This window comes from Cladophialophora psammophila, assembly GCF_000585535.1.
Source record: "Cladophialophora psammophila CBS 110553 chromosome Unknown aczJe-supercont1.1, whole genome shotgun sequence".
Lineage (NCBI taxonomy): Eukaryota > Fungi > Ascomycota > Eurotiomycetes > Chaetothyriales > Herpotrichiellaceae > Cladophialophora > Cladophialophora psammophila.
Genome location: NW_006912922.1, coordinates 1,649,456 through 1,674,967, shown reverse-complemented (window position 1 = coordinate 1,674,967; position 25,512 = coordinate 1,649,456). Strand labels below are relative to the sequence as shown.

The following is a 25,512-nucleotide window of genomic DNA, read 5'->3' as shown; positions in this document are numbered from 1 at the left end:
TGGTTTCCGTTGTACAGGAGATGTCGGTGCTGTCGGGCACGATGATCCGCCCGGTCCCGACCATGCAATTCTTGTGGTCGACCAGAACTTGCGTTCGCTGAGCCGTGAAGGTGGCCGGTAGAGGAGATATTCTTGCATGACTTCGATTTACGGGGAAATCTGGTGGTGTCTTGAAGTCTTCGGGCGCCAGCTCCTCCTTCCTCCCCACTGCGGCCACCACACTTCTCGAGTGGGGTGAGCTTGTTCCGTCCGCTCGACTTCGGAGAAACCGAAGATGTGACTCGGGTCTTTGATGGCGACGTCGGGTGTTTGGCAACAGGATTGTATGCGAATCTTGCAAGGGTTATTTGCCCTGTCGTTGCTTGTGCTTGGGGTTCTTGTCGCAGATGATGAAGACGCGATTCTTGCGGCGGACGGCCTACTCGAAAGGGTGGTAGACGTTAGCAGAGCTCACGACAAACAAGGGCTTCGCATTTGTATGACGCAGAGATGATATGACCAAATCCAATTCCTGAGAATGTGCAAATCTAGACAAGTGTTGAGCGGGAAATTCGTCACCTTGCAACCATCACATAACCTCTTTACTGACGAACGGGTCTTCATCCCTCGAGTCTGGAATAGTGCACTCGGAGCTGGCTGGAGCTGTGCCACGCGCGAAGCAGGGAATAGGGAGCTCCGGAAGATGGCAGTGAAATATGTCCTCGATGCGGCATGAAACGCAGATGGCCTGAGCAATGGTGTCCGAGGGAGAAGGGGCCGGAAGAGGGAAAGACGCGAGGGAAGTCGTGCGAGCATTTTTGAAAGCGTGACTTGTACAGTATAATGGTGTTGGAGAGGGACTGAGCTTTTGGTGTTCATCAAGGACAATTGAACGATCGAGGAGGATTTGGTTGAAGACAAGAACTGCTTTGAGGTCTCTTTGGTTCGCCGTAGCCGCCGCGTCTTGCGCTAGCTTTATTTGGAATTTCTTCTCGCCATTATTAATACGATTGCGCGCTCGCACGTTTCTTGCTTCAGATGGTCTTCTCATCCATTATATAAGCACCAGCTCAATACTCTTCACCTGCCTATACCGATTAGCCCGCTTCGGCCGAAAGAGAAGTCTACTGGATGCCGACCACGAGGGGTAGACACGCCGAGCTCAAGCTTCACCCGGTAGGAATGGCTGCTAGCTGCCTTGTATGCACAGGGCAATCAGTTGCTTCTGAACAGAAAATCTGATCGGCCTCCGGAAGGAGCTTGAGCCATAAATTAATTCCATGTCACTCGCAATCGTCCAAGTCCTTTACCAAGTCCGTCCGCAACCCCTAATCAAATGGAACAAAAACCTCGCATCCTACGCCTCGCCTGAGCCATAGGTTTTCCTTGGCCTACAAGCTAACGGTGTCCCCAAAATCCATCATCAACATCCAGCTGCCGTCGTCTTGGATATTGTCAGGCAACCACCGCATGGGAGTCTCAATGCCCGGATTGGCAAAGTTTGGCATATGCGCGTTAGCGTAGGGACTGTTGCTTGATCGAAGCGATTGAAGACCACCGCTGCTGCCGAACCCAAGAGTCATCGGGTTGGACATGTCAGGGGAGGACTGCGCGTTGATCGTTTGCCCATGTGCTTGTGCATATGCTGGCGTTGATTCAAGCGCAGGAAATAGGACGTTATCACCGGCACCGCCTGGGGTTGACGTAGGCAGCAAATCGTTTCTAAAGTGTGCATTGTGCTGAAAGCTCTGGTTGGGGTGTCCTGACCCGGCCACATTTCCGTGTGAGACATTCCCTGCCTGTGGTAGGCATATGCTCGCTTGCCGTCTCGAATGTGGCGATGAGATGTGTTCAGAAGGCCGCCGTTGTCGCTGGCTGCGCACCGTCGACTCCACCTGCTTGTTCGACCATTGTCGGAGAAGCTGTACAATGACTGCAGCACACCTTGCTGCCGAGGGTGTGGCGCCCGCCTGTCGCAGGACTTCAAGTCCAAAGTTCAATCTTACACTTGCTTCCTGAGCGAGAGCGAAGCATTTCTCTCGAGAGGCTGTCCCATTTGCATCCCGACTATTGGACTCGTTTTCCTTCAAATCCAAGACGTTTATCGTGCATGCCACGAACATGGTATACGTTTGGAGGTATGTAATGAACCGGAACCCAAATCGCCGAACATGCAATGTGAAGAGCGTATCGATCATTTGTGCGGCTTTGGTGCACAATTCCTTTGCTTGAAGCGATATATTTCGGTACGGTCGACATAGGAGGATCACGGTGGCGTGATATGTGAGATTGAGGAGCAAGATGTGGATTGGGGGGCAGAGAACGACTCTGCTATCCGGTGACATGAAGAGGCCCCGAGGGAGACTGGTCGACCACTGTTCGAGCTTCCTGATTGTGCTATCAAGAAACGCAAGGAGATGGTCTCGCCTGGACTGATGAGGCCGGCAGTAAAGACCATCCAACACACCATCGATGATTGTGCATAACCTACAATATGCAGCAAAGCGTGCACTCCCAAGAGACTTCTGCTCAATGAAGCTCGGCGTTGAGTCTGTCTCTTTACCGAGGACCGGAACCCACTCCTCTTCGTCCGTTTCAGCACCGTCGAGCAAGCTCTCTCTAGACGGGACATCAATCGTGTCATGGATGATAGGCGCTCTGCCCAGACAGAGACTCATAGTCTTGTCCCAGGTGAAGCAGCTCCAGAACACTTGCTGGCGCAGAGCGAGATCCTCCTCCGAAAATTGCCGCGAAAGATATCCCATCTTCCTAGGTTCAATGTGGATCCCGAGATCACGCATCATCCGAAAGGCCATACCGGAGTAGAGCCATCCTTGCGAGATTCTCCCACAGGCGCATTCTCGGGCTGAAAGTATGAGCAACCCTTGGATAGTAGGAATAGAGCTGCCCTTGTCGATGTCGTTTGGAAGCAAGTGCAAGGCTCGGCCAGCAAAATGATCTCCAAGATGAGAGGCCTGGGGCCTAGTGGAATATCGTGCGGCTTGCGCGAGGATAGCGCTGATCAGAAAAGGGGTCACTGAAGGGCCGGAAGTGTATAAGTCTCCTGTGTCACGTCAGCGATGGCCGCCATATCTACGGGGTACAGACTCGCCACTAACGCAAAAACAACCGTTTGTTTAGCACTAGATGTAGGTGATGGGACCAACACCAGTACGCATCCAAGAAATGATCCAACAGCTCGGCGGATATCTCCGACAGAAGCTGCGGCACTGCGTCAACAAACAGATGGAGTTCTGGCGTGGTATAAATGGCTGAAGCGGTTGACACGCCCATGTTCAGCGCTTGCTGCTCGTCGCCCTCAGGCAACAGGTCTTCTCTTTTGCCATCATCCTGGGGATCGACATGGTAATGACTTGTCTTGCCATAGAAACAGATGCGGCCGTCTGCACCTATGGAAGTCTCGACAGGCGGCTCATTCTGGGGTGCGGGAGACGGAGATGATAGTGCTTCATGCTCCTGCGCCTCATTGTCTTGCCTTTCGAGACCGGTCGTCAGGGACAATGGGGCCCGCGCCCGTTCTGGCTTGACATCTTCAAACGGTTCTTGAATCAGAGCGTCACGGTCTTCGACAGCGCTACTTTGACGTAGCTTTTCGAATCTTTCTTCAAATGCCTTGAGTCGTTTCTCCAGAGAGGCTGCATATGCTACCGAAGGCCCTCTTATCGAGAGGACGGTGTCAGGAATGGTGGCCTTTGCAGTAGAGCCCAGGACTCACCTGTCATATTCACACGTTTCCCGAGATGCAACGCATTTGTCGCACGCCGGCGTGGCTCCATTGCATCGTGCTTTTTTCCTTCTGCAATTTGAGCAGGCGAACCCGTACCTCCGTGCCTGTTGGGTTCGCTGCTTCTTCTTGGTCCGCAGACTTGCCGTGTCCAACATCTGCTCCACCATGTTCATAGCGATGATACCGGAATCATTGTGATGCAGGTCTGTGGCGATGTGGGCTTATCAAGACACCTGGTTTTCTAAAAGGTCCCTGGAAACTGTGGAGACATGGCCACACACGGCCCCAGCTCCGGTACCTGCCACTAAGAAAAATGGCACCGAGTGGCACCTGGCAACACCTGGTCGGTCTGAAGAATGGACTGATCTACTCGGGCTCGGTCAGCTCGGTGGAGTTTAGGGGCTTCAGCCTCGTGATGTGTGTGTCGTCAGTAAGCGGGGAAATGCGGGGATCCTCCCTTTTCCATCGCGCTCGCTTACCGTCAATCAACGCCGGCATCCCTCCGATGTGAAGGCGAAACCCCTGTTGGCCCTTGCCAGTTGTGTCTGCAAGGGAGCCTGTCACATGTTCTCGCTCTGACATACGTTCACTGTCCATCTTCGACATGTTTCAGTCTGTAAATATGACCAGTCCTGGCCGGTCACGTTAAGCCCTCTGCTGGGAAGGATCAAAGGAATTTCTACGCAACATGTCCGACCTGGAATTGACGCTCGAGAGACTTCGCAACGCGTATGAGAATCCCGAATACCAGGGAGGCCTCAATACAGCATTGAGAAAAGCATTGAGACTATTCGCCACGGCTGCCAGGTTGGACTTTGTCGTAAGTCGCGAGCATTGCAATCTCTACGGCGCGTTGACTGGATATTGCAGCAAGACAATGCAGGCAACATACACATATGGAAACATGGCCGGGACCCCGATCTGGCAAACATCGCAATAGCGTTTCAGTTGGACGAAAACAGGTCGAAGGCTTCATGTGAGAGTGCGTTCCGCCTCTTTCACCGGCTGCAAAGGGAGAATTTACTGTGCGGCCTCACGCTGCTGGGCTGGACTTCTGCGGGAGGCAATCATCTCGGACGCGATCTGTGGGAAACAGGCGGTTCCACACCGAGCAAATGGCCATGGCAGCCCGAACTTGAGCAGTTTTCGACATTTACAGATGTTTCAAAGTTTCAGCTGTCGGCAATCTTCGAAGTAGCTGAGCACCAAGGCCTGCTGTTGGAGGCGGAAGGAGCACCTGTACTTCTCGAACACGTCAAGAAAGAGGCAAAGTCGGCCATATCAAGCAGGCCAGCCATACGGAAACAAACGCGAGCACCAGCGATACGCATAAAGGGCCCAAACGCGGAAGCGATAGGTTTTGAGGCCATCAAGACTCACAGCGCCTATGTTGGGGCTCTGTTTGACAATTTTGACTAGCGCTGCAAAATGCGTACTTCTAAACGCAGGGCTGGGCGAGATATTGTCATTTTGACACGAGAGGGAAAAGCCTGACTTTTTCTCAGGTTCATTCTTGTGTCAGAAGTCGTTCTGAGAGGTTCCCATCATCGATGCTCAGCATTAGTACGGCGGAGAAGCGCGGAGAAGAGAGGGATCTTCGGGGTGGAGCACGCGAACATGATTTAACGCGGCCAAATGCGGCATCAATCCGCTCACGGGAACTCGATGCAGTCATTCAAGCATTCAAAGCCCGCTGCCCATAAAGCCAACGAACATATACAGTCACAGTCTTCCTGCTTTGCTCTCATAGAACACGAGTTATCAGCACAATGGCGTCCAAGCTGTCTGCCCACGGTTACATCTCTTCGAACGACAGCAAGCTATTCTATGAGACTGAAGGAAACGCCGACGGGCCGGCAATCTTGTTTATTCATGGGTTGGGCGGCACGACGAATGCTTTCCAGCCTCTAATCCCGGAGCTTCAGGGATACAACATTGTACGCTTTGATTGGTCTGGTCATGGCCGGAGTTCTACGCCCGCGACCACCAGCATCGACTCTTATGTGGGAGATTGTCTAGGTATGTGGGAGAGCTCGTGTCCATCGGCGTCAGGGCTTTGTAACTGACCCATTGTTCTCAGCTGTGATGGAAGAGTTGAAGTTAAAGAAAGTCAATGTCGTCGGACATTCATTAGGCGGGCTCATCGCTTTACATCTCGCCGCAGAGGCCCCTGATCAAGTCAAAAGTCTAGTCTTGTTCGGCCCAGTCAGTCCACCTCCCGAAGCTGGCCAGCAAGCACTGGGAGGCCGTGCCAAGGCCGTTCGAGAGAATGGCATGGTAGGGATCGCCGACACCGTGGTCGGGAACGCTTTTGCTCCCGAGTCGTACCAGTCAAAGAGAGGCGAAGTAGCATTAGCCCGCGAAATGTTGACGAGGCAAGATCCTGAAGGGTATGCACTGGCTTGTGAGGCACTGGCCAAGAGCCAAGCTGCTTCTTGGGACCGCGTCAAGGCTTCGGTTGTGGTTGTGTCCGGGAACGAAGATAAAGTCTCTACAGTTGCGGCTGGTGAGACGACGACCAAGAATCTCGGGTCGAATGCGAAGCAAACAGTCCTCGAAAGTGTGGGACATTGGCACATGCTTGAAGCCACTCAGAAGTCGATCGAGATCATCAAGAACGCATTCTCATAGAGATACGGATACAGTACCTAATAATGCTGAATAAATAAGAATTTTTCTATGACACCCAGCCGACTCTTCATTCTAATTCCCATTGACACCATTGGCGTGGTTCCCTTGCAACGAAAAATCTTCTCCCTTGAACGGTTTCAAACCGGCAGTTACCCGCATCCCAGCAGCACAGGCACTCCAATCCAATGACTCTCCCCCGAGTGCTTTAGCCGTGGTCAAATGATTCCAGGCTTGATCAATAATCGGCGTTGGCGTTGATGTTTCGGCTCCAAGGCGACGAATGTACGCAGCATCTTTCATGCCTCCAGGCAGGGTGAAGCCTGTCTTGCCGCTGAACGCACCATCCCGAATCTTTTTGCCATAATTGACCCAGGCTGCTGCAGGAAACCATTGCTCTGGTTCGACAAGTCAGTAGTTGTTCCACCGCAAATCGAAACAAAGGTGACACTTACGGATAAATTCGTAAAGGACGTCGGTGTCAAAGCCAGTCTTTTCGGCCAAGGTGAAGCTCTCTGATAGCAATTCAATCGTGCCCAGGATACAGTTGTTCCCCAGAATCTTCAGGAGAGCACCCTTTGAAGTTTCTTCACCGCAATCGATCATACCCTTTCCGAGGGTAGGGACAATGTACGACTTCACCGCCTTCCGCGACTCCTCCTTGCCAGAGAGTACGATCAACAGCCCGGCACTCTTCGCGGCAGCAGGCGGACCGAATACTGGGCAAGACATGAATGAGGCGCCAACTTCTCGGGCTTCCTTCTCCAGCGTCGTCGAGGTGGTAGGGAACAGAGTTGAGTGGTCGGCCAGTATCAACCCGTGTTTACGCGCCTGGAAGATCTCCCGATATACTGAAAGGGCAACGTCGTCGTTGGCGAGGCAGGTATGAATGACATTGCATTTCCGGACCAAGTCCGGGATGGAGTCTGCGACATCGCAGTAGCTATTCGCTGCGACAGCCTCGCTTTTGCCTCGCGTCCGATTCCATATTTGCACTTTAGGAAGACCTGCGGACTCGGCGTACGATGCCAGGTTGTGGCTCATCATGGAACCCATATTTCCGAGCCCAATGAACCCGAAAGCCATGTTGTTGTTGTTGTCCGCCATGGTGTAGAACGGGTGAGGTCCAAGTCGGCAAGGCTGGCTGGACAAAGGTATCGATCCGCTTTGGAGTCAACAGCGTCGTTGTTCTATGAAAGACAACCAAGTCACTCTCAAAGAAAAAGGTATAAAAGGCTTTATCGCCAAGAGTCCATATTGATATCTTTTGCGATGATGACGAAAAGGCTATGCCTGAGCACACCGGCATCTCGCCGTTTCCTGGTCTCCAACTGATCACCACGACTCCGCAACAACACAACAATACACACTCGCTGCCATGTCTCGACGGCGTCCTCCCGCGATGTCCTGTGGTGGTTTGGAGCGGGGTCTCCGCAAGTCTATGCAGGTGCAGCATGGCGCTCCCTAAGGAGCCATTCCACATACCATACAAATCGTTGGAAGATCCCTCGTTTGAGATGTATGTTGCTTGACCAAAAGCCCCTCTCGCCGACTGTCCAAATACAAGGTTGTATCTTTGTTGAATATTCCTTTGTCGTCTCTCTACAAGCCTGCATTGAGAGCAATACGCAGCTCAGCTCCAAGATGGGCTCGATCGGTAATACCCAGGCCAACGGCATAGGCGATCTCCTCGTAGATTTGCCTCCGTACAAGCCCACCCCAGCAGACATCACCATCGACAACCACAAGGTTGGGGACAAGGACAAGATTTTATTCAAGAACGTCAACATTTTTGATTCAACAGGGGCAGACATGTACGCGGGGGACGTGCTAATCGAAGGCGAACGCATCAAAGAGGTCGGCAAGCTCAATTTTACCCCTGACGACGACACACTCGTAATTGACGGCAACGGCACAAAAACGCTCATGTCAGGTCTCTGCGACTCACATACGCATCTGAGCTGGAATAACTCGCCCACACTGGACGGGCTGACAAGTCTGCCACTGGAGGAGCACGTCTTGCACACGGCTGAATCCGCAAAGACCTACATTGACTGTGGCTATACCATGTGCTTCGGCGCTGCTTCGGCACAAGAACGGCTGGATATCGTCATCAAGCAAGCCATCAAATCTGGCATGATTCCCGGTCCTCGGACGCTGGCAAACTCTCAGGAGATCACCACCACCGGTGGAGCAATCATTCCCAGTATAAGTCACTATGCCGACGGAGAGGATGCGATGCGGAAGACGGTCCGACATTTCATAGAACTGGGAGCTGATAATATCAAGCTGAGCATGACTGGTGATTATGTACACCCTACTATGGGCGCCACGGAGACATACTTCACCTTGAAAGAGACGAGAGCCGCGGTAGAGGAAGCCCACAACCGAGGGAAGAGAGTGTGCGCTCATGCACGTTCCGCCGCCTCTGTGAAGCTCTGCTGCCAAACAGGTGTGGACGTGATCTACCATGCCTCGTTTGCGGATGAAGAAGGGTTGAACATGCTCGAGGCTTTGAAAGACCGCGTCTTTGTTGCTCCAGCCATCAACTTCCCCTACAACACCTGCTCAGGCGACGCCGTGCCCTATGGCATGACGCCCGAAATGGCCAAGAAGAAAGGCCTGGTGGACGAAGTCGACAAGGCCTGTAAAGCCATGCGCGAGCTCCACAGACGCGGCGTCCGCGTTCTCCCAGGCGGCGACTACGGTTTCGCGTGGGCGCCTCACGGCACGTACGCGCGTGATCTGGTCCACTTCGTCAACCTCTTCGGCTACACGCCCAAAGAAAGCCTGATCGCGGCCCCCGCCCTGGGCGGCGAGATCATGGGCCACCCGGAAGAGCTTGGGAAGGTCCAGCCGGGTTACTACGCGGACGTAATCCTCGTGGACGGCAACCCGCTCGAGGACATGGAGATCTTCCAGGACACGTCGAAATTGCACGCCATCGTCATCAACGGCCACGTGCACAAGAACGTGGCCGTGCTGGGAGCTGACGGCCAGAGTCTGACCGCCGACGGACTGGCAAACAAGAGGACCATCTACACGAACTTGCCGCTGGTGCCGGAGAAGGAGCAGCAGAAGATGCAAGAGGACGCCAAGCAGAATGGTATTGGGGTTGAGCCGCAAGCAGTTTGAAACCGACAATAATCTGTGCGTGTGTCAGATATATGAATCTTTTGGTCGTCTTTCAGGCCCTCGACTGCACAAAAGAAAAAGAGCAAAAAAACGAAAATTTATCCATCCCCTCTCTTACCCCCCATTTTTTTTCTCCTTCCATAAGCCAGTAGGTTTTGCGCTCGATCTTTCCGTTGTTCGAGTGCGTGACACGTATTGGAAACCCCTTTTGCCGTTCTCAGCCTCGCCAAGGAGTTAGTTTACGTCGAGTCCTATATGTACCGAGTACATATTACATATTACATATTAAGGAGACACGGACGGATGCCACACTCGCCCCAAAAGCATCTGGTTAGAATGCCATGCCTCGCGAGAACGGTGCATAAGAGACAAATGGGTCAGCAGGGGCAGGGGAATCCCAAAATTCCTTGATGTCTGGGGGGAGCTGGATTGTATATGGCAGTTGCTGGAACACAGAACGATTGTACATAAAGAAAGGGGGAGGGAAAGGAGGCACGGATCGAAGTGTGAAGGAGCCCCTACCTTTCGCTTCGCGTCCTAGGATTCAGCGAGTTCAAGTATCAAGTGCAAACATTTGATCCCGGAGGCTATCTCGCTATGTAGCTACCTCTCTACCTCTGTTTCCCATCATTAAGCCGTTCGTAACGTTCATATACATCCTTCTGCCTTTCGGTGGTGGCGCGCCCTCAACCAACAAGCATCGCCCCTAACAAGGCCCAACATGAATGGGCCATTGATTAAATATTCCCCATCTTTTCGGACTTCTATAGCATGTACGTGTCCATAATCTCGTTTTCTCGGAATCGAAAGCAATCATCTGCAGAAGCCTAGAGCGGAGGCTAAAGCTTGCTCTACAGCAGGAGCATGAATGCCAAGCAAATAGCTAACCCGAGCGTCGTCGATTGCAAGCCGATATCTGTGGGTGAGATTCTGAGGGCCGCTGCTGCTCCGGTGAAAGTGGACGATGACCCGGTTGTTGTGCCCGAAGCGCCTGAGGAGCCGGAGGTCCTCGAGGAAAGAATCGAACCAGACGAGACTTGCGCGCCCGGAGTAACTGTCATTGTCGTGGTATAAGAGCTCGTGGTCGGCGAGGTGGGCAGAACGAGAACGGCGCCAGCGGCCTTCAAATCAGTGCCGAACAGTGTGGTCGTCCTATTATCGCTCAGGGGCATGATAATGGTTATTTGCGACCACGCGGGTCCGGAAACCGTGCTATGTGACCATGTCGTTGTCAGGACTGTTTCTGTCGTTGCATACGGATGAGCTGACGTTGATGAGATTGGCGTTGTGGAAGCGGTATACGGCACCGGCACAACCGACGTCGGCTGGGTATTGGACGATGGCGGAGGCGGAGAGCTCTTTGGAGTCACGGTTGTCGATAGTGTTCCGGTCACCACGCTGTAGCTTGACCCTACGGCATTGGTCGAGGTCGTTGTGACAGAGGTGCTCACGACAATCGTAGAGAATTGGTCGCAGTAGTCGAGGAATTGTTGGAACTGTGGTGCAATCTGCACAAAGCTGGCGCTGTTGTCGGACTTGTGGTAATCAATACACTGCTCGCATTGCTCTAGAGATACCTCAAACGCCGAGCCGGGAACACACAGTGCCGATGTCTTCCCATTCGCCTGGGCTTCCAATAGACAGTTGTTGCACCAAGGATAACAAGCCCCTGGGACGCTGGTCTGCGCTTGCCTTGCTGCAACAGTGGGACTTGGGGGAAGAAGGATTGTAGTGGTAAGAGTGAAGACCTCGTTCACGATAAAGATCTCGTATGTTAGCCCGAAGTCGGTCGGGTTGATGTTGAAGTAATCGTCGATGGCGTTGATATGCAGTGCGGGATCTGTTGCAGGAGTGATATTTCCGTAGATGTCCTGGTCCCACGTAGGCAGCGGTGAAGGCAACGCGTTCGCGGGGATGCATTCATTCGGACTACAGTAAAAGTTCCGGTCCGGAATACCAGCCTCGAAATTGCAATTCTCCTGTAGAGGTTTACAGAGCCAGCCCGGAGGACATCCCCATCTGGAGAGGGTATTGTTAGCAAAGCTGAATATGGACGAGAGACATGAGCGGCAGGGACCATCGACAAACACAGGACAAGGCCATGGCGGCATGGCGGCGCTAGAATTGGGGTCTGGAGTCAAACTTACGTCCAGTCGGTAGGGTACGGTCCGAGGGCGCTGTAGGTCGGGTTGACTATTCGAGTTGGACATACTGTAATGCTTGTCGCCTGGGAAGTTACTGAGTACAACGAGATAATCTCAGTTGCCGTCGCTGTGGTTGGAGTAGTCGAGACAGTGGTCGATGTTTCCGTCAAGATGGCAGTGGTGGGGCTGATCGAGACTGTGATCGATGTTTCCGTCAGCGTGTCAGTGGTAGGGCTGATCGATACAGTGGTTAATGTCCCCGTGAGCGTATCAGTAGTAGGGCTGATCGATACAGTGACTGATGTCTCCGTCAACGTGGCGGTGGTAGGGCTAATCGATATAGTGGTCGATGTCTCGGTTAGCGTGTCGGTAGTAGGGCTAATTGATAAAGTGACTGATGTTTCTGTCAACGTCGCAGTAGTTGGAGAAATCGAGACCGTTGTCGATATTTCCGTCACTATCTCGGTCTGCGTATGTAAGCATTTCCAGGCCAAACTTCATTTGAAGTGGACCAACCATTGTCAATATGGTTGTTGAGATAACAGTCTGAAATATCGTGATTGGTAGAGTGGTTGTGTCATGGTAAGAAGCGGTGGTTGTGGAAGTGAGCGACACATATTCAGTTTCAGTTACACTAATGAAAACCGTCGGCGCTGGCAGACATATGTCTTCCCAGGTCTCTCCTCGCGGTAGGGGAGCCGGCGGAGTCTGAATGGTGACAGTTGTCGGCTGAGCAAAAGCAGTGCTGATTGCGAATGACAGACAGGTCAGGAAGCCGAGCGATGGATGCATCTTGACAGTGTTTTTTCTCAAGCCTGGATAACTACTTCCTCCTCACAGAGTCACAACGCACTCATGATACGACCAACCAGAGCGCGAAACTGAAAACGAATGATTTTGAACGAAAGGATGGGTTTAAAGTGAACGAAAGTAGATGGAGGATAATGAGAGCATCAAGAGCTGCCAAAATCAGTATCAACTAAAATGCGCGAAGGATATGGAAGTCGCTTCGAGAGGACTTGCCGTCATCATTGAGAGCATTTGGGACAATGAGAATGCCCTGGCATCGTCCAAGCTTGCCTGGTGGGATGGCTGGGGTGACACGCCACATGGCATCGAGCTTTTCCTGAGATGTACGGTTGGGCGTTGGAAGAGCACCGGCGAATGCCACGTTGGTGACGTTCCTGGCTTCGCACGGGCATTGCCTTGCCAGATGCAGATGGTGACATGCCAATCAATCATCGAATGGGCCTTTTTCGAAGGAAGCTCGCATTCGGGGGCTTTGCCCTATATTCTCTAGCTTGTGGAAGTGGGAAGGAGGGCTGGGTGGGATGGAAGGTCGATCATGGAAAAGAGAGCAGAACGGGACGATTGACGTTGAAGCTGGAGACAGTTTCCGCCAGGCCGGTGGAGCCTTGTCCAAGCCAAGCACTAGCCAAGCACTAGCCTTGCCCACTGCCCAGGTTCCCGCCGGCCCCATTATTACTGCTATTCCTCTTCCGGCCTGAACTGTCTCCAAAACCGGTTTCATGTTGGCGACGGCATAAGCGCACGGCACGGGTTGATCTAGCCTCGACCTCTGTCTCTACCAAGGTGGTATTGACGACTTACAGGTCGTGCTATCTTCGCCTGGCTGCAAATCGTGACAGGTTTCTCTGTTCTTCAACCGTCCAAACCACCGCAAACTTCCAGGGATCGAGGGGTTTGACGGTCTCCATTCCCTGTTCCGGGCGCGATTGTCCCTGATCCTCGTTCTTGTCTCTCCTACCGTGCCAGGGTCTACATCTCCATGTCTGATATCAGAGGCGCAGTTCAGCCGAGCACAGTTCTATGATTCATGGACCCTGATTGAGAAGCGCCACTCCAGTGTCAGCCCATCATGGCGATAAAGACCCTGAAGCTGCGCGGATCGAGTATCGCGAAAATCAGGCCAAGGGATGCGCTGCTTCAACGACTGATGTAGTGATTGTCGTTCTGTGGCAAATTTTGGTCCTGGCGATGATCGGTAAGTATCAGTACGAGGTATGTCTCAGAGCGCACAGTCTTCCCTCCCGTCCAATTCAGTGCTTTGGGATTCCAAACGAAGGCACTCGTTCGCCTTTTTTTGCTGGGACTCGAGCTCAGTGCCAGTGATCGCTGAACAGAGATGACACCCGGAATCCTGCGAAATAGCTCGCAATGAAATTGTATCCGACTTGCATCGTGCTTGGGGGTGCGCTGCTTGGAGCTGCATATGGCATATCTGTCCAAGAGAACTATACAATATGCAACTGGGCCCGATTAAGGGCTGGAGTCATCCGTGATGCCCTCTACCTTGATGGTGGGTTGCTTTGGTGGCAAACAGCCTTTGCAGATGGAACGGCGCCGGTCGTGAGTAGCGATGGCAATGTCGAGGGGGACATGTTTGTTTTGAACTTCTCGACACCTTTCGATACGACCAAGACTAATATGTCGGGCTTGTTTGATCGAATGTCGAAGGCGGGTGGCGCAGGAAACAACATTGCGCCGAATTATGTCGACGGGACCATGTTTACCAATGATGGTGAATTATACCTTTACGGGTAGGTAGTCTTGCTCCCAACATCTGTGTCCGCTATGGCTGATTACCTTCTCACAGTGGTCTCCCTCGTCTCACTGATTCTGCTTCCCCCCAAAGCGCCGAAACTGTCCTTGGATATGAAGCTTACCAGTACGGCCCGGATCGGACAAGCTGGAGTCCTGGATTTTACCAAGGAACTCTGTCGGACGGCGTAACAAGATATATCACAAATGGCGCCGGAGTGTCTGTACCCAGTGAAAATTTAGGATTGTACTTCAGCGGGATGCGATCGCCGACATGGGGCCCGATATACTACGAGAACTCCTCCGCCAACGTGACCGCGAACACCCTTATCCAGGTTGACATGTCGGTCATGAGAAGCGAGAAATGGACAAACGCAACGCTCCCGGACAACATCCAGCCGCGCGCAAACGCCGAACTAGTATGGATCCCTGTCTCTGAGAAAGGCGTGCTGGTCGCAATTGGCGGTGTCAGTGCGCCCGAGGAGATATGGGCGTCCGGCTTGAACGGCTCGCAAAGTTCGGAAAGCGAAGCGCAAAGTCCCGGATTTATGACCACTTTGCCCATCTATGACATCGCTTCCAGCACCTGGTACCTGCAGAATACCACTGGTCAAGCCCCGGGACAACTGACGGAATTTTGCTCCGTGGTCGCAACGGCCAAGGACTCCTCGTCGTTCAGCGTCTACATCTACGGCGGCTACGACGGATTGAATGCAGACGATGAGCCCTCGGACGACGTCTGGATCCTGTCGATCCCGTCCTTCCAATGGATCAAAGCGTATGGCGGGACCAAATCTCATGGTCGCTCGGGGCATCGATGCGTCGCCCCGTACCCGGATCAAATGTTTGTTGTTGGCGGAGTCCACCAAAACCAGGCCAATTGTGTCGAGGGTGGCATTATCCAGATTTTCAACCTCAACAATCTCGAGTTTCAGAATAGCTACGACCCCGACACGTGGTCTGACTATCAGGTGCCCGCCGCCGTCACTAAGACTATAGGGGGCAATGCTCAAGGAGGGTCTACCAAAACTGCAGCTTGGTCAGATGGTGCCTTAGCGGGCATCTTCTCAAAATCATATTCGAGACAACTTACCCACTACTACCCATATCCAGTCAACGAATCCTCAACGGAGTCAACTGGCAGCGGACACTCGGGAATCGGCACAGGCGCTATCGTTGGCATCAGCGTCGCCGCCACAGTGATATTCATTCTCCTCCTCATCCTTATATTCCTCCTGGTCCGGCGTCGTCGAATCATCAACAGTGGTTCTTCCGACAAATCCTCGCACTCCAGCAACAGCCGGATCTCCCGATGGCTGAATGGAGCAGCTGTGAGTCCGAAACGCCCTCAACACCAAATGCGTCAATCCTCTCAAAGCTCGCCACCGGAGGTGCAACAAGTCGGTTATAGCACGTTGTCCGAAGAACCGACTCCACCACTGCAACCAGAACGACACGAAATGGCCAACAACACAGAGCGTCCCAAGCCACCTTACGAACTGGCCACGCCGTACAACAGTCTCGGTCATCCACGGCACTCTGGGATCGTCGACTACGCGTACAATGCCAATTTCGGCCACACACATTCAAACTCGACATCTTCCGAAGATGTCTACCGTCCTTCTCCGTTAAGCAACAACTTCAACGGCGCCGCCCCCACGACCGGCAACAACAACAACAACAACGCCGCCGCCGCCGCCGCCATAGGGGCCACGTCATCTCCTCTCCGCAGCGTGCGCTTCCCTCCCGCTGGCCCTAGGTCCGAGATCTCTAGCCCTAGCCACGAGAACTCGAACTCAAACTCGTTAAACTACTCGTCCAGTGGCACCAACGAGACGCTCGCTTGGCCGTTCCCGCCCACTCAGAACAACTGGCGAGGCAGCAGCAACAACAGCAATAACAACAACCGTACCCGTAACACAAACGCGACGCGATTCCCGTTTGACAGGGAGAGGAGCAGTGAGAGCAGTTCCGTGCAGCCGATCATCGAGGAGCACGAACCGGGGTCGCGCCGTCAGAGCGTTGCCCACGAATTGCCTGCTGACGACAACAACGACAACGAGGCGCGCGAGTACCATTACCAGCACGGCAACGAGAGCGTGAGCAGCGGCATCGGGACGTTGCCGAGTCCTACGCGGGGTGGCGGGGAAGGGGGGACGATGCCCGAGGACGAGGAGCATAGGAGGAGCCTGTTCGACACGATAAGTCCCGTGAGCCCGACGCTGGGGAGGAATTGGAGGCGCTGAACAGCCGTGAGAGTTCACAATAAAGATGAGAAACAACGACCTGACGACCGGGGATGTATCAGACGTACATGTACAGATGTAGCCACTGGGATCCTGCTCTAAAACTGGCGATTGAGGAGGCAAAGAGCAATGTTCCCCCTATTTCAATACTTGTTAGTTGCTTGCTGATTTGTGAGACATTTCACTAATGAAAATACATGGGTATCATCTCTATCTCGCGAGTTTGCCGGCGATGAGGCCGTCCTGTACTTTTTATAACTGATTAGAACCTCGTATCAGTTGATGAGCCTTGGTTCGTCTCATCCTCCTAAGAGCTAGTCGTACTCTCCAAAACCTCTAAGAATCCACCGACGAGGTGCAGGCTGCCTGTCACCAGGGCCGCAACTTCTTTCTCCTCTTCTAACTCAGCCGCCTTCTGGCGGTGAGTGTTAGCAAAGTTGCGGACGATATTGACTGCTTCTTCGATCGTCCTCACCACCTTGACTCGAGCTGAAGAGTCAATGCCCCTCCATGTCTCCGCGAGGTTATTCTGCACCTTCATTGACTCAATATCTGATGCATTGACGTTCACCGCCACAAGATCGGGTTTGAAGCCCGTTTCTTTGAATGTCGTGTTTGTGCAGAAAATGGCATGGGTGAACGGGTGGGGGTCATTAAGAGCTGCCGACAATGTGTTGAATAACGCCGCCGCAAGCGAGGCGGCATCACGTGTCTGTTGGTTGAAGATCAAGAAACGCGGTTGCTGGTAAAGCGGCTTTGAAGAGTCCTTGTTGGTCATAAGTTGAGAAGCGAACCACTTCCCTGCCAGCTCAATGCTTTCGAGGGTGTGGCCACCATCAATGCACCATTTTACCCCTGACTCATACCGTGTCTCACATCTGCCTGGCCACCAAACAGTTTCCAGTCCGCGCACAAATTTCTGCTTGTAGTCGTCGGCGTCCGCGTAGCCTTGTTGGTCCAGCCATGTTTTCGCTAGAGCAATAGCAAGGCTAGCATTCATCTTCTGGAAGTCTGCTTGGAGTCCGAGGGTGATCTCGCCACTGGCGATTGCTGGATCAACATCAACATACTCGAGCACGCTCCCTTTCTCGTCTGCGACTCGCTCCATCACTGCTTTTGCCTCCGCAGGCTGGCTGCTCGGGGTGAAACACTTGATGCCGCTCTTCATAATTCCAGATTTGTGCCATGCAATCTCGCCGATCGTGGAACCGAGCATGCCGACATGATCAATCCCGAGGCTTGTGATGCAAGTCACGGCCGGCGTTTCGAAGATATTCGTACTGTCATAAGCACCACCGATGCCACACTCAATCACAGCAACGTCAACCTTCTCCCTTAGATAGGCATGGAATGCCATCAATGTGAGGAACCTGAAATAGACGGGTCTCGCCCCTGGAGACTGGGGGTCTTGTCCTGCTTCTTTCGCAACATTCTCCAGCCTGTCCCAAACCTCGAAGAAATATTGGGCGAATTGACCCTCTGACAGAGGTTGTCCGTTGATCTGTATGCGTTCCCGTACAAATCGAAGATGTGGAGATGTGTACAAGCCAATTTTTGACAACGATTTGGTCCCTTTCCCTCCAACGAACTGGGTGAGGATCGATGAGGTGAAGGCTGCTGTTGACCCTTTGCCCTTCGTTCCGGCTACATGGATAACCTTTAAAGCATTGAAATCCGAAGGCTAGGCAGGAGGCGCGAGTTAGTGGTGTGGGTAAGGCGATTGGTTCCGATGGGCTCGGTCGTCGCATACTTGGTATCCAATCTTGCGGCACCATTCAATCATCTCAGGAATGGATTGTTCGTTCAACCTGCCCCCAGACTTGCGGATTGCATTAACAATTGCGAAATTGGACTGAAGAGAATTCAGCGATGTCACAGCATCCTATAGAGTGGTCAGTCCTGGTCTCAAAGCGGAGCTTTTTGACGACACGTACAGCGTACGTCCGTGCCATGACGGTCGAGGTTGTCACAAAGCCGCGAACTGTGAGCCTGAGAGGGGATGAATGTTTGAGAATCCATCTCCTCATCATAGAGCCGGCGTAGAGAGCGTCAGGGCTTCCCGCAAGCCGTTCGGCGGCTGTCTCGCCGTCTTGGAAATGGGGAAAATCGCATAGGCTTTTGCGTCGAAGATGTTTCTGAGGCGCCGTAATCTTGCGGCGGAGCATTGTTGCTGCGTGATGAAGCAGCGTTGAGCAAGCAGCTGGCCAAGTGTGGTCTGACCACCATTATCTAAGGACTATATCCAGGATTCCGAGTTATGACTCTAGGTTCTGCATCCAGTCCCTTCATGGCAATATAGATCGAGATCAAAGGAAGTGAGAATGGGTCAGTCCCAATCCTCACATCCGCCGAGGGAGGTGCCAATCGGTGAGTGAACCATTTGATCAGTGATGCAGCCTCCTGGGGCATCTGATAGATGTGGACTCACTCCTCCAGAGCAACTGAGCCACGAGTTGGCCCTCCGCTTTGCCTCCAAATGCTACACGCATTTGGAGATAGCTCACTACAAAGACAACTTCAAAACGTTGGCAGATCACCAGGAAGATGTCGAATATTGGAAAGAAGACACCTTGTGTGCCTTCCTCGCTCTCCCGGAGCCACTCAAGGCCGGGCCGGTCTTGTACCATATGTGTACATACCTTGGGGCGTTTCCATTTCCGAGTCTGGCGCCATGTATATTGACTAGGGAAGCCATGCTGAAGGTCATCACCATCATGACGGGTAGGTACAAGAAGATCTTGAAACGAGGCGATCAGGATAAGATTAAGCTGTTGTTCCGAAGTTTGGCGGTCTTCGATCGGCGCCACAGTGTCGCCTCGCCCATGGATAAGCCGAATATGGAGGATATTGTGAAGGAACAGCTCCCCGAAGACATGTTGAAGGAGCGCGAAGTCGAGCAGGGTGTCAGTTCTCATGTCGCTGGGTTTGCCATCGATGAGCCCGTGAATGACGACGAAGACGAAGATGACGACGACCTTGCTCTTGCCGCGCTTGACTCGCTCGACGCCATTGAGGTCTTCAAACACGATCAAAGGACGAACCGCAAGATCAGCCACGCAATGATCCCTGCAGAGAACCTCAAGAAAATTATCACGCTCTTGCTACTCGTCGCGGGCATCACGCCCTTGACTCCGCTGGCCATTTACGGCCAGCGCCTGGACGGAGAGCGTTTAAAGGCTCTGAACACCTCAGCCGATGCCATCGTGGCAGCCTTTGACCCCGAGCCTCACAGCAGAGGAATCAGATATTCCAATTTTGTCAAGACCGTCACAACGACGTTACCGGATCTATTCGAGCCCCTCAACGCTCTGTTCGAGCATTTTCTGTTCAGCAAGAACTTCAACCTCAACAAATATCGCGACGCCCTACCGGTGATCGAAACTATTGAGGCCATACCATCACCAATATACCAATCACCGGAAGACACCACCTTCAGCACCATCTTCACCGATACTCTCCTGGCTCAAATGTCCATGTCCGTCCAAATCTCCGCATCCGCCTCGTCAAGTTCTTCGCTCAAGAACGTCTTCGCTTCCAACTCTCGCTTCAACCAACTCTACTCGACTTCGTCCCACGGCACCTCCTTGTCGTCCTTCTCCCGGCAAGTCCACTCGTGGCAATCTTCTACATTGGTCCTCATCTCTGGAACGCTTCCCGACAGAAACGACCCCATCGTACTCGGTGCGTACCTCCCCGAGCCGTGGCGCGAGAAGCCAACGGCTCCTTCCTCCTCCACTGATGCCCCATCCAAGGCATCCTGCCTCTTCCAATTCCTCCCCCGCCACTGCATGTTCCTCGCAAATCAATACAACCGCACGATCCCGTTCTCGTATTTCAACTCCAAAACAGGCATCGCACTGGGCTGTGTGATCCCCCCGCAGCAGTCTCGTACAGGTCCACCTCAACCGCCGATTTTGGGACCGGTCAGCGTGTTAATCGACAGCGACCTGTCAACCTGCACTTTCCAGCACGATGGGGACGCTGGGGTCGGTGCGTTCATGACAGACCCGGGCCTGGAGACGGCGCAAAAAAATGACCAGGAATCCGCACAACCGAAAAAGGCAGTTTTTGACCTCGACACGCTCGAAGTCTGGGGCATCTCCTTCCCGCTTGCCCGCACAGGCTCGCTATCCGAGAGTGCCGGAGAAGAGGACGAGATGATCAAACAGAGGAGACGGCTCGCGTGGGAAGAGGCCGAGGCCGCACGACGCAGGGGGGTGAATTTTGGAGGGGATAAGGATGGTGCAAGGGCATTGTTGGAGATGGCGGGGCTGGTGGGGGATAAAGCCGGGAATAGGAGTGGCGGGTCTGTTTAATAAGTGAGAAAGCATCAATGGCACGAAAGGGGGGACGCAATGTGACGGATGAGGATGGAGTCGCCCCCGGCTGAGCAGGTCTCGAAACAACTGTATCTCTAGGCATTAGCAGACTGCTTGGTAAAACGGACGCCGGACAACCCGGGACACCGGTATCTGTTCTCAGAAACGCCTGTGGTACTGCCCGGCAAAGTATATCACAATGATGGATGTCGACGGATGGCCTTCGACTCGGGGACTTCGCACGGGACGTCTCTCGACAGCCTCAATTAGTTTTGTCCTGCTCGACTTCTGCCTTCGAAGTGTCCCCAGTGTCGAATGTGGTGTAGATGATTGATCTCGACTGGGCAAGCATTTGCGAAATCCAGATCCTTTGTCCAGCATGCCTGCCCGAGCCGCCCACACACAACTCCTTCCCTTCTTGCGCCTGCTAGATCAAAACGTTGTGAAGACGGACATACACAATCTGACAGAAAACCTCAACTTGGTGGTTGCTTGGAAATCAACACTGGCAATTTCCAGCGCCCTGCGTTCCAGTCGATTCCGGTCTCAAATCCACACCTGGTCTGGGAGTCGCCCTCAAATTCCTGGGCCCCGCCTGGTCCAGAGGCAGTTTCTTCGCAATGGCGGTGAATAATTCCTTCACGTTTGTAGACGTCTTTGCAGATGTTTCAAAAAAGAGCAAGCCGGCCTCTTTGGCGTACGCCTCTGCGTCGGCAGTTTGGATGGCCCGCTTGTCGGGATATTCTTCAACGAGGTCGAGTTTATTACCGGCAAGGGCGATGACGATGTTTTCGTTGGCTTGTCTTTGGAGTTCCTTGACCCATGACTTGGCCTTATCTAGGGATGACTGGGAAACACTATTAGATGCCGGACAATTACTTGTAGAGAGCGGGGGGACGTACGGCCTGGGTGATGTCGTAGACGACTACCGCGCAGTTTGCATTCCGGTAGTACATCGGGGCGAGAGATTTGTATCGCTCTTGACCAGCGGTATCCCATATCTCGAACTTGACGGTCGTGTTTTCGTCTAATGATATCGTTTGAGTGAGAAAGGCGGCGCCGATGGTGGATTCGCGGTAGTCGTCGAATTGATCTTTGACGAAACGGAGGACTAATGAGCTCTGCGGAAAAGGGACATCTGTTAGGATGGATTGGTTCAGAGGGGAGACGCCGGAGTCGCTGGGCAAAGTACCTTTCCTACTGCCGATTCACCTAGAAGACAGCAATCAGCGATTGACTACCTAGGTAGGAGTGAGAGGCTTGTCCTCAACATACCGAGAAGCACGAGCTTGAATTGGGCGAACCTGCCGCCTGCGCCTGGTCGGCCTGCGGGAGCTCGAGCGGCCATGATCGGGCTGTGATTGATATTTGACTGCTGGTTGGGTATTCGACGAGCCTCGGGAGAATAGCCGTGGACTCAGAGTAGGGATTCAACAAGAATTGCGTATGTTTGATGATTGCCTGTGGTGGTGTTATGACCTGCAGTCAAAAGTGCCGGGACAGTTGGGGAGATCTGAGAGATCTGAGCCAAGAAGGATGACGGAGGGCAGAATGCTCGTTACCAACAAAGGCCACCTGCGATCTAACAACCGCTCGGCAGCCAAGTTACGCAGTCGCCAGCCTCTCCCTCTCCCTCTCCCTCTCTTCTTTATTCTTCCACATCTTGATCCTGTACCCAAAATCATGATACGATAGTAAAGACTCCAACAAAAGCCTCCCCGCGACCACCCTCGACCCTCCAGCCCTTTCACGATGGCCAACTTGCTGCCCTTTCGAGACATCAACGTCCACGCCTCCACCAGCCATTACGCTTTTACCTCACCCTCCAACTCCTCTGCGCCGACTCTTGTGGTGGAAAGACCCTCAGGGGATATCCGACTGAACGATGGATCTCTGTTGGGTGCAAAACGTGTTTCGAGTATTGCTGGAATTTTGGGCATCATCAAGCTGAAGCTGGACAAGTACATCATCGTCATCACCAAGGCACAGCCCATGGGTAGGCTACGGGGCCACATGATCTACAAGGTCGTCGCTACAGAGTTCCTCCCTCTACGAGAACGGCCCGTGCGCGATCCCGACGAAGATACCTATCTCACTTACCTCAAGGCACTCCTCGCCTCGGGCCCTATGTATTTTTCTTACTCGATTGACATAACGTCCAGCTTCCAGCGCCAGTCCGAGTCAGATCTCTCACAGCCAATGTGGAAGAGAGCGGATGACCGCTTCTTTTGGAATAGGTTCGTCCAGACGGACCTCATCGACTTCAGGCTCGGAGGCCTGAGGGGGCACCAACAGCCTGGCGCGGATCCATACATCCTCCCGGTCATGCATGGCATGTTGCGCATTACTCCGGCAAAAATCAAAAACACCCCATTCACTTTCGCTCTTATCACCAGGAGATCCAGGTTTCGAGGTGGGACAAGGTACTTCTCTCGGGGCGTTGATGACGAGGGCCACGTGGCGAATTTCAACGAAACAGAGCAGATTGCTTTGCTCAACGACGCCTCAGGCCCAACAGGCTACGCTGGTGGAAGAGGTATGCAGAATGGAAACGCCGGAGGCCGGCCTACAGAGACCCAAGTCATGTCATACATTCAGACTCGCGGTAAGGAAATCCACTCTATTTTCTTTTGGACCGAGACTGGTATTAATACTGTTATACAGGTAGTGTACCTGTCTTCTGGGCCGAGATCAACGACCTCCACTATACACCAAAGCTGCAAATCCGAGGCGTGGAATCCGCAGTCGATGCCGCACGGAAGCATTTTGATGAGCAGATTAGAATCTACGGCGAGAATTACCTGGTCAACCTGGTTAACCAGCGCGGCAGGGAGGAGCGAGTGAAGAAGGCGTATGAACAGATGGTCCGAATCCTCGTCAGCTCTCCAGAAGAGTCAGTAGAGGCGGATATGCGCACGGACGACAAGTTCCGGGACATCGAACCGCAGAACGGGCGCCAAAGAATGGACAAGCTGCACTATATCTACTTTGATTTCCACAGTGAAACCAAAGGATACAAATGGCACCGTGCCGAACTCTTGCTGGACGAGTTGAGAGATGGCCTGAGGAAAGGGCAGTATTTCCGGGGCGTCGAAATGCCCGGCGACCCATCTGGAGCTCTGGAAGTCAGATGCCGGCAGACCGCAGTCGTGCGCACGAATTGCATGGACTGTCTGGATCGGACAAACGTCGTCCAGAGCATGTTGGGCAGATGGGCCTTGACTCAACAATTCCAAGATGTCGGCATCTTGCACCCTGGTGAGAGAGCGCAAGACGACAGAGCGTTCGAGTTTCTGTTCCGCAATGTATGGGCCGACAACGCGGATGTGGTCTCCAATTCGTACTCAGGAACTGGCGCGCTGAAGACGGACTTTACGCGTACCGGAAAACGGACGAGAGCGGGAGCGGTACAGGACTTCAACAATTCCGCCACACGGTATATCCGCAACAATTTCCTGGATGGGCCGCGACAAGACGGCTTCGACCTCTTCTTGGGCACTTATCTGCCGTCCACCTATGGTGTCGGGTCTTCTTTGATGTTCACGGACCGAAGACCACTCATCATTCAAGCTGTGCCATATGTGTTGGCTGCCTCACTGTTTATTGTTTTCGTCTCAGTTCTCACTCGCCGACCTCCAGACGCAGCGATCTGGCCGCTGCGTATCTTTGTTATTCTGTGCTTGGTCATTGCCGGGTGGGCGTTCCAGTTCATCTATGCACATGGACTGTTATATGTCAACTGGCCGAAACTCAATACTCCAGCATTCGCAAGTGAAGGGTACTCGGAGGCTTTGTCGAGGGCTCACAAGGACAAAGTTGTGGGGCATATCATCGCGGCGGCAAGTGGCAAGGACAGGAGAGCCAGGAATATTAGCACGGCCAACATGGGATATATGGAAGAGGGCAAGAAGAGAATAGAATAATGGCAGCAAAGCCAAGGCATGGCAGGTTGCTGGGAGTTATCTGTCCTGGGTGGATTCAGTCTTTGCCGCGGTTGGGCTGCGGAGTTCTGGCACAAACCTGCCATAAATACCAATTGCGACAAGCCCGTCCCGGTTTTGAGGTCAGCACTTGACGTCAAGCTCCTTGCCGAGACCCTGTGCCCTGATCCTGGCTCGTGGTAGGCTTTCCTGAAGAAGGCACAGCCTGAGCAGGTCCAACGAGAAGAAGACGTACCAGGATACTCGGTACAGCAGCCGGATGCACGGAGCAGCAGTTCACCACGTGAGAAGACGACGTACTATCGGCTCATTGGCTCAATAGCCGGCGCTAAAGGCGCCAAGAGGAGCTTAAGGCAGCGACCTTTTCTTTTCCGCCTTGTCTTCTCCACCCTCATCGGGCCGACCATCTCCTGCAATGCCTATCTCGAACCTTTTCACCATGTCTTCTTACCTGCATGAGGCATTTTGGGCGCCATCCATCCCACGAACCCTCGTCGCTCCTCCTCACTCGCTTGTTGTCGACGTATCAAAAGGTGCAGTGCGGCTTTCGGCTTCTGCTCGTCATCTCTCCAATGGGCGAGGCAGCTCGGTGATCCGCTGTCTCTTGGCTCATGTAGACGAAGCCCCCAACAGGCTCTATGTAGTCCTGCTTATGGGCTGAGAATGCTCCTTATTTACCTCGTACAGGGCACCCCATCCAGCTCTTTGGGCTTCTGATCCCATTCTACTATCACTTTTCGTCTCATCCTGAGCCAGATCAGTCGGGCCGCTCTGATACCTACCAAGCATGTGCTTGGTGTCGTCTAGTCG

At 53.2% G+C, this 25,512-nt stretch overlaps 11 protein-coding genes across 11 annotated transcripts; 6 read left to right on the top strand and 5 right to left on the bottom strand.

Moving 5' to 3' along the window:
* Positions 1-1,370: 1,370 nt before the first annotated feature.
* On the bottom strand, positions 1,371-3,900 carry A1O5_00594 (uncharacterized protein; the record flags this gene model as incomplete). Its single annotated transcript, XM_007741213.1, has 3 exons — positions 1,371-3,043; positions 3,099-3,658; positions 3,716-3,900. 3 exons carry the CDS (start codon positions 3,898-3,900, stop codon positions 1,371-1,373), a joined length of 2,418 nt encoding a protein of 805 aa, XP_007739403.1.
* Positions 3,901-4,415: 515 nt separating this feature from the next.
* A1O5_00593 (uncharacterized protein) lies at positions 4,416-5,146 on the top strand (the record flags this gene model as incomplete). Its single annotated transcript, XM_007741212.1, has 2 exons — positions 4,416-4,547; positions 4,598-5,146. 2 exons carry the CDS (start codon positions 4,416-4,418, stop codon positions 5,144-5,146), a joined length of 681 nt encoding a protein of 226 aa, XP_007739402.1.
* A 350-nt stretch (positions 5,147-5,496) lies between these two features.
* Positions 5,497-6,358, top strand: A1O5_00592 (uncharacterized protein; the record flags this gene model as incomplete). Its single annotated transcript, XM_007741211.1, has 2 exons — positions 5,497-5,746; positions 5,808-6,358. 2 exons carry the CDS (start codon positions 5,497-5,499, stop codon positions 6,356-6,358), a joined length of 801 nt encoding a protein of 266 aa, XP_007739401.1.
* A 72-nt stretch (positions 6,359-6,430) lies between these two features.
* On the bottom strand, positions 6,431-7,441 carry A1O5_00591 (uncharacterized protein; the record flags this gene model as incomplete). The annotated part of the gene is made up of 2 exons (XM_007741210.1): positions 6,431-6,753; positions 6,811-7,441. 2 exons carry the CDS (start codon positions 7,439-7,441, stop codon positions 6,431-6,433), a joined length of 954 nt encoding a protein of 317 aa, XP_007739400.1.
* Positions 7,442-7,999: 558 nt separating this feature from the next.
* A1O5_00590 (uncharacterized protein) lies at positions 8,000-9,490 on the top strand (the record flags this gene model as incomplete). Its single annotated transcript, XM_007741209.1, has 1 exon — positions 8,000-9,490. One exon carries the CDS (start codon positions 8,000-8,002, stop codon positions 9,488-9,490), a length of 1,491 nt encoding a protein of 496 aa, XP_007739399.1.
* An 851-nt stretch (positions 9,491-10,341) lies between these two features.
* On the bottom strand, positions 10,342-11,700 carry A1O5_00589 (uncharacterized protein; the record flags this gene model as incomplete). The annotated part of the gene is made up of 1 exon (XM_007741208.1): positions 10,342-11,700. The coding sequence occupies one exon, from the start codon at positions 11,698-11,700 to the stop codon at positions 10,342-10,344; it is 1,359 nt and encodes a 452-aa protein (XP_007739398.1).
* A 2,112-nt stretch (positions 11,701-13,812) lies between these two features.
* On the top strand, positions 13,813-16,442 carry A1O5_00588 (uncharacterized protein; the record flags this gene model as incomplete). The annotated part of the gene is made up of 2 exons (XM_007741207.1): positions 13,813-14,195; positions 14,252-16,442. The coding sequence occupies 2 exons, from the start codon at positions 13,813-13,815 to the stop codon at positions 16,440-16,442; spliced, it is 2,574 nt and encodes an 857-aa protein (XP_007739397.1).
* A 307-nt stretch (positions 16,443-16,749) lies between these two features.
* On the bottom strand, positions 16,750-18,607 carry A1O5_00587 (folylpolyglutamate synthase; the record flags this gene model as incomplete). The annotated part of the gene is made up of 3 exons (XM_007741206.1): positions 16,750-18,123; positions 18,193-18,324; positions 18,377-18,607. 3 exons carry the CDS (start codon positions 18,605-18,607, stop codon positions 16,750-16,752), a joined length of 1,737 nt encoding a protein of 578 aa, XP_007739396.1.
* A 225-nt stretch (positions 18,608-18,832) lies between these two features.
* Positions 18,833-20,758, top strand: A1O5_00586 (uncharacterized protein; the record flags this gene model as incomplete). The annotated part of the gene is made up of 1 exon (XM_007741205.1): positions 18,833-20,758. One exon carries the CDS (start codon positions 18,833-18,835, stop codon positions 20,756-20,758), a length of 1,926 nt encoding a protein of 641 aa, XP_007739395.1.
* A 502-nt stretch (positions 20,759-21,260) lies between these two features.
* Positions 21,261-22,109, bottom strand: A1O5_00585 (GTP-binding protein ypt5; the record flags this gene model as incomplete). The annotated part of the gene is made up of 4 exons (XM_007741204.1): positions 21,261-21,608; positions 21,664-21,882; positions 21,954-21,973; positions 22,037-22,109. 4 exons carry the CDS (start codon positions 22,107-22,109, stop codon positions 21,261-21,263), a joined length of 660 nt encoding a protein of 219 aa, XP_007739394.1.
* A 404-nt stretch (positions 22,110-22,513) lies between these two features.
* Positions 22,514-24,684, top strand: A1O5_00584 (uncharacterized protein; the record flags this gene model as incomplete). Its single annotated transcript, XM_007741203.1, has 2 exons — positions 22,514-23,366; positions 23,426-24,684. 2 exons carry the CDS (start codon positions 22,514-22,516, stop codon positions 24,682-24,684), a joined length of 2,112 nt encoding a protein of 703 aa, XP_007739393.1.
* Positions 24,685-25,512: the final 828 nt, after the last annotated feature.